The following is a 7,651-nucleotide window of genomic DNA, read 5'->3' as shown; positions in this document are numbered from 1 at the left end:
AATTGCAGTATCACGGATTTCCTGTGAATTCTTTTGCTTTCCCTTTTTATTAATGTTCCTGGTTTGCTGCTAGTTTTTTGGGGGGTACGCTCTTTGTAACATATAACTTCAAAAATGATTTTATTTTCCACTCCTGACAATTTAAAGGGCTGTTATTGCTAAACTTCCCTGTACTTTGTTTATTGCCTTGTGTTAAGTTTACACTGACAAATTTTGATGGTACAAGTGCTGCCTTAACAGAACTGCTAGTGACTGTTGGAAAAGCACAATGCAGCACACGCAGTTGTGTTCACACAAAGCAAAGAATAAACCTCTGTCTGTGAGTGTTCATTGATTTCAATAGGCTTTTCAGTAGCTCTGCGTATTACAATTCTTAGCACCTAGAATACATTCATATTCATTATGGCAGTGCAGTTCAGCCTCTGCTCGTCACTTGATTTATTTATTTTTTCCCCCCTCCATCCCTTCTTCTGCTGGAGCCTGAAGTAGACTTTCTAATCTAGTAATGTGTTCTAGAAGATGTTACAGCTCTTTCCTCAGGATGATTGAAAATGCATCTTTCGTCTTCTTTCATCTTGTAAGAAACATGTTAAATAATAGAAATACTTAAAGGTTTTTGGAATCTTTCATGATGACCCTTGTGGCTATTGAGACTGTGAGGTGCTGGGCATGTATGGCATGCAATCGTTTGTATGAACAATTAGTGGAAGAACTAATTGGTATGTAGTGGTGCCATCTTTTAAAAATATGAATACTTGCTTCTTTATTTGAACGTACGGAGGATGGGGGGGATTGGTTCTTTGGATGCTGAAAATCTGTTTAAAATGCTTTTTTATTTGCTTGTAACTTGGCTTTATTATTTGAACACTCATTTAAACCAAATGGTTTTCAATAGTCTGCCTATATTTTATTGTAGGAAATCGTACTTATCTGTCTCTTTAAGTTTCGACTGACTGATGTAAGAAGTGTGGTTTTCCCTTATGCACATAAACTGAAATAGTCTACTTGAAAATATTACAAGAGTTTAGCAAATAATTTTTGTTTCATTCACTCAGAGCAAAATCTGTAATTGGGCATGTTGGTTTTTTCCCTTATCTCTAATGTACAATTATAACATTCTTACAAAATGTTTCTTAAAAACAAACAAACAAAAAATACATTTGACAATATGAATTAATTGGACCCTTACGTTTGTTTGAAAGACTTCATATTTAAGATAATTAATCTGATTTCAATAATGAGAACTTCAGGCAGCTGGTTAGTTTGAGCGTTTGATTAATGTATTTAATGTTAAAATATGACAATATTACCTTTGTAGATGAACCGACTAGTCCTAGTATTGACCATGATATTGCACACATTTTTTTTTATTCCTGCTTCTGCTGTTATTTCTGCCTCTGCTTCTCAAGCACCAGCTGTAACAACTGGTCCTCCCAGTCCCACATCTCCAATCCCTTTAATTCGGCGACAGCTTTCACACGATCATGGTGAGTGTTCATTTCTTTTTTCTTTTTTTTAATGCAGCTTTTTCGTTTTATGCTCTGGGGAACAGGAGTGAAAATTGTAAGCCCTTTAGTGCTTGAAATAAATTGCAAAAATGTCACTCAGGTTCTTACATACTCGAAAAATTCTGGGTTTTTTGTAGAATCCATCCGGCCTAGTGTCCTGGGTAGCCAGCCTGCTGCAAAAACTGAGAGATCAAAGTCGTATGATGAAGGACTGGATGACTACAGAGAAGAGGGAAAATCGTAAGTTCACAAAAAATATCAGTTAATTTCGAGATCTGTTTTTTAAAGTGTATAAAATCTCATTTTAACATTTGTTTTTCTCCCAACAGATCCATTAAGCATGTATCTAGTTTAAAGGGGATTAAGGTATGTATATATATATACGTATATAACAACTCCTAAGCATTACACATACTACTGTGACAAGTTGTATGAATTATACAACTCATTTATACAAAGTGATGTGTTAAACACAGACATGAAGTTTATTGGAATTGCTACTTATCAAGTTGTTCTTAATTTTGATTGATTTTTATATTTAAATTGATTTGAATGGCTTCCCCCAGTTGGTTACTGCATCACATAAGTAATGGTCTCTTTTTTTCTTAGGCTCACCACATGGTCCTTGATTTTTTCATTTTCTTCAGCTTCTGTACACAAAGCATATCTATGGCATGCTTTTGTAAAAACTTAATAATGAGAATCTGAGACTCCTGCAGTTTCTGAGTATTCTTGGGATGTGTAAAGTCACTATTGTTGTATGGAAACTTTAGGAATGATATTTTCCCAGAGGGACATTCTTAGGGCCTTTTTGCTGAATGAGGTGTCAGCTTTTAAAGAGAGAAACATCTTGAATGTAGGGATCGTAGAGAAATGTATTTAGAAGTATACTCTGGGTTTTTTTCTGTTATGTTTTCTCTAGGTCCCAGACAGCCAGAAATCTTCGGAAGACTCTGGTTCCCGGAAAGATTCTTCTTCAGAGGTCTTTGGTGACGCCTCCAAGGAAGGGTGGCTCCATTTTCGTCAGCTTGTTACAGACAAGGGAAAGGTACCCGTCATGTTTGGTTTTTTAATGTAGCATAAATATTAAGCTGGTGGAAACCTAAGCTGAGAAACTTAAAGCCTTCCTGGTTAGCTTTTTTAATTAAAATTTTGGGGATTTGAGTATCAGTAAGACTGACAAAATTTTAGATCTGTTAGAACATTGACTTTAGTGAATTCGCCAGCTTCTTTTACAGACTGCTTTTTGAACTGTCTTCTGAACTTCTGAACCGATAGGATAAGAGGAAATGGCCTCAAGTTGTGCCAGGGGAGGTTTAAATTGGATATTAGGAAAAACTTCTTTACTGAGAGGGTAATCACGAGCTGTAACAGACTGCCCAGGGAAGTGGTTGAGTCACCATCCCTGGAATTATTTAAAAGATGTATAACATGGTGCTTAAGGACATGGTTTAATGGTGGAGTTGGCAGTGTTGGGTTTACAGTTGGACTCGATGATCTTAAGGGTCTTTTCCAACCTAAATTATTCTATGATTCAAATTTTACATTTCAAAGCATCTATGAAGTAAACTCATTTCTAATGACTATTTATTTAGTAAGAATCAGTCCCTTGATAATTGTAGTTTGAGAAAAGCTGTAGTTTTCATGAATGTTGTGGAGCAGAGTTCAGATTAACCTTCTGCACAAGTATAAACTAACACATAAGGAAAATTGGGAGCCTGGAATTGCAGTGGTGTATAAATGTGAGTCTGACTTGAACAAAGTTTAAAAGGCATGGGCAAGAGTCCACTAAATATTTTTTACTATATTTGTATTAATGCCTCTGTGAAATTCTGATCACGTTCTGTTTCTTGCTGCTGTCATATGTGAACACACGCTGAATGGATGGTCAGGGAGGGCAGGCTATTGAGCAGTTAACTCCTCTAAAGGAGAGCAATTAGTGTACTTTTGTGTAGTCTTTCCACAGGTAATTCTTAAGAATGGTATAGGTAGGTGGTCAGTCTTTCTTTTTAAAACTTCTGGAAGGTAGTTTTTTTTAATCCAGAAACATGAATGGTAACAAATAAGCAAACCTAACATATCAGGTGATGTTTTTCAGCGAGTTGGTGGGAGCATTCGGCCATGGAAGCAATTGTATGTTGTTCTTCGAGGTCATTCACTTTATTTGTACAAGGATAAAAAGGAACAAGTGACCCCATCTGAAGAAGAACAACCTATAAGCATCAATGCTTGTTTGATAGACATCTCATACTGTGAAACCAAGAGGAAAAATGTATTTAGACTCACCACATCAGACTGCGAGTATCTGTTTCAAGCTGAGGACAGAGATAACATGTTAGCATGGATTAAAGCAATACAAGACAACAGCAACTTAAATGATGAGGTAATCGCTTAATATATAATGCAGAAGCCATAGTTCTTGTCTTTTAATTAAAAATTGATTATATTTTCTTGTAATACTTCAACAAAATAAACTATTTGCAATTAAACAATAGACCAAAATGTGTACAGGAACAAACAAGAAAATGCGGTGAAATGCGAGGTAACTGAGTAAATAAACTGAGTTAAATAAAGCCTGACGTATTCATAATGAGAGAGAAGACTTCTGAAATAAATGAATTACTGTTGTTGCTGATTTGACTAGAGATACACTTTATATTAAACTGATCTGTCAAAAATCACTGATCTTTTTTAAAAGATAATTTCAGTATTAGAACCAATATATTCTGTCTTCAGACTTGCATTGCAAAGTGATGTGTGCAGTGGTACAGTGTGATGAATTTCTCAGTTGTTAAAAAGTGAAACTTCAAAGGATGCCTGTTTCTCTGATTAAATGTTCATGTTTCTGTGAATTAAATGTTAATTAAATGTTAATGCTAATTACAAAAGGCAAACATACACTATTGTACGTAACATATCAATATCTGTCCCAATATTGACCTCAGTGCATTTTCGTTTCAATGATGAGCAACAGAGGAATGTTTTCAGGTCTGTAGTCACACACATCTGCTCAGACTTGAAATAATTATCCAAAGGAAAATGGATTAATAAACATTATTAGACAAATGGATAAGAGCACATTTGAATTCATGGCTGTTTCAGTTGTATGTGTAGTAGTATTTAGTTATATAAGTACTGTGTGCACATGGGATTGGATTTTTCAGAGTAGTATGGTGTGTTGACTTGCATGTTTTCTGTTTAAACTTACTTTCAATTTAACAGAATTTAGTCAGATTGTATTGCTTTGACAAAAAGTCTAAATAGCGGTGTTTAATTTGTAATTACTCAGTTCAGTTTTCCTCACAATTTTTAAATGTTCTGTCCTTATTGTTCTCAAGGACTGCCTGTTAAATTTGTTTGTTTTTAACTGTACTGAAATGTTAATTTTGCATTGCAGTCTGTTGATAGGAATAGTTAATAGTATTCTTAAAAGTAAAATAATTTCTTGTATTTTATAAGATTGTAAAGTAGCTCTCAATTAATTTTATAGGATACTGGTGTCACTAGTAGAGATCTAATTAGTCGAAGAATTAAAGAATACAGTACAATGATGAGGTAGGTGAATTATATATGCTGCCAGTAGTTTTAGTAGACTTCTCTAGCTTCTTTTTACTGAAGTAATATATCGTTTCAGTTCTTCAAGCAGCAAAACAGAACCATCTCCCAAAACACCTCGCCAGAGTCTAAGTATCAGACAGACTCTGCTTGGAACTAAAGCAGAGCAGAGGACCCAGAGTCCACATTCTCCTAAGGATGAGTCTGAAAGGAAGCTTCTCACTAAAGGTCTGTACGTTTTGTGTATTTCCTTAGTTCCTTATGGCCCCAGCATGAGGCCTTCCAGGTGCCTTTCTCAGCTTTTTCAAACTCATGAATATGCAGATGCAAACCAAGTATTAACGAGGTTTTTTTAAGCTAGTTATGGGGTTTTTTTTCCTACAGCTCCATGTAGTGTTAACAGTAGTAAAATACGGTGTTATACTATTTGTGACCAAAATTTTGCCAAGCTTTGGACATAATTTTGTGTGTAATTCATACTTCTGTCTCCAGGTGACGTGTAAATAAGACAAATTCATATTTTAAATATACTGTTGAGAAACCAAAGTTTTCCACTGAAGTGATTTAGAAGTAGAGAATAAGTTTGTTGGTTTTTTTTCTGGTCTTAATTGAAGTACAGGAGTGAAACTGTATTATATTTTCCAGCACAAAATTAATACCCACTGAGTTCTAAAAAGGCCCAATGAGCTAACACTGCAAACTTAAATCAGTAACTGAACTTCATCAAATAACGTCTTAAGCTACTTTTTAATATTTTCAGAATGTGTAAATGTATGGTATGTCTCATAAGACTGAACTTGTAAGGATGTTGCATAAAAATTCAGGCAACTGGCTGAGCAGTCACTTTCGATCAACTATTTTTGAACAATTCAGTCTTGAATTTAAGCTCTGAGTGAATTCTGTTTTATGTTGCCAACAAATGTCCCTTTGCTCCTACTATGCTACAGATTATGTAGCTAAATTGCAGATGTTAAGTAAATGTCAAATCTGCTGAAAAATATTTCCAGAAGTACTTGAATAAGAAGGAAGTACTGTTGTATCAGACGACTTGCAGTACAGGATAAATGGGAATTGTAATTTGCTACATGCATTGTATAGGGGAGGAAAACGGAGCAATTGAACTTTTTATCTGATTTTTTTTGATAGAATAATACTTTCAAGTGTTTTGAGTCCTGTTTGGAATGATTTAGGAGTGACTAAAATGTGGTAATTTTTGAAAGAGTGAGTACAGCTGTGTAACTGTAAGCATGGCTGTATAGTGTCATACGTATATTGTGCAGCACTGTGTTCGCTAGAGAATCTTGCTTTACTAAATGTAGATTTTAATATTTTTAAAATGCAATTTATGCACCTTTAGTCTTAGAATGATTAAATTCTACAGTACCATTCAGCTACTTGCTTTTCTACATGTGGGGTGTATATTCAAATGTATCTTTTGAATCGCAGGAGAGTAAAAGAAGGTGTGTTTAAGATAAATTAATGTTTAGTGAGTTACTGTGAAAGCCAGTAAAAGAGGTAAAAATGCAGTAGATGTCACCTGATCTTTGTAAATCTGTTACCTGTATTCGCAGTAGTTTTTGTGACTTAAACGTTCTTGTTTTTCTTCTTTATTTCTTTGTTTGCATTATACTAACAACAAAAAGATGAGACAAGCCCACCAAAAGACAAGGGGACATGGAGAAAAGGCATTCCAAGCATTATGAGGAAGACATTTGAAAAGAAGCCATCTGCTGTAGGAACATTTGGTGTTAGACTAGATGACTGCCCCCCAGCTCATACCAACAAAGTATGGAAGGACAATTTTTCTTTCCATTGTGATTTTTAAAATACTATTTGTATGAATCACTTTAAAATATATATGTAACTTTTCTTTTTTTTTTTTTTCAGTATATTCCACTGATTGTTGATATATGCTGCAAACTGGTTGAAGAAAGAGGTCTTGAGTACACAGGTATTTACAGAGTTCCTGGAAATAACGCTGCCATCTCAAGTATGCAAGAAGAGCTCAACAAAGGAATGACTGACATTGATGTTCATGATGATGTAAGTCTTTGATCATGCTATTTGCAGGTTGAACTCTCAAAAACTTCTGGTTGTGTTGTGATTATAGAAATATAAAGCATATCTGTCCTTTTCTTCTAAACGCAGAAATGGCGAGACTTGAATGTGATAAGCAGTTTGCTGAAATCCTTCTTCAGAAAGCTCCCAGAACCCCTTTTTACCAATGGTAAGCTGTTTACATTATGATTTTGTCTTTAGGAATTACCATTGAACAGCTGTCTTACATCTTTCAGGTGATTTGAGAGAAAATCCAGTGGAATCATCCACTGGACACTCTAATAAATGCCTTTTTTCTTAAAGAGTGAGAGGTCGTGGTGATCATAAAGCTTTAAGAATGAGAGCTGTAAACAGAGTTTCTCTGATGGTGAAGGAATTATGAATTTGCAAAACAACAGAGTAAAATTTGCAATTTTACTGTTGCAATATTCTATGACAGCTGTTTTTTTCCCCCACTGCTGTCTTATTGTATTATATACAAAATAATGGGCTAATTTATGACTTCCAAAGGTCATTCATAGATAGATATA

At 34.8% G+C, this 7,651-nt stretch overlaps 1 protein-coding gene across 1 annotated transcript; it reads left to right on the top strand.

The window, feature by feature from the left end:
• Positions 1–1,305: 1,305 nt before the first annotated feature.
• LOC104528058 (rho GTPase-activating protein 21-like) lies at positions 1,306–7,106 on the top strand (the record flags this gene model as incomplete). The annotated part of the gene is made up of 9 exons (XM_029085945.1): positions 1,306–1,487; positions 1,646–1,748; positions 1,838–1,874; positions 2,431–2,556; positions 3,607–3,891; positions 4,999–5,063; positions 5,143–5,291; positions 6,707–6,849; positions 6,951–7,106. Coding segments are annotated over exons 1-9 (1,233 nt in total), but the record flags the coding sequence as incomplete, so codon positions are not given.
• Positions 7,107–7,651: the final 545 nt, after the last annotated feature.

Source organism: Antrostomus carolinensis, unplaced genomic scaffold (assembly GCF_000700745.2).
Source record: "Antrostomus carolinensis isolate BGI_N321 unplaced genomic scaffold, ASM70074v2 scaffold53137, whole genome shotgun sequence".
In the NCBI taxonomy this organism is placed as follows: Eukaryota; Metazoa; Chordata; class Aves; order Caprimulgiformes; family Caprimulgidae; genus Antrostomus; species Antrostomus carolinensis.
This window is presented reverse-complemented; position numbering and strand designations above follow the sequence as displayed.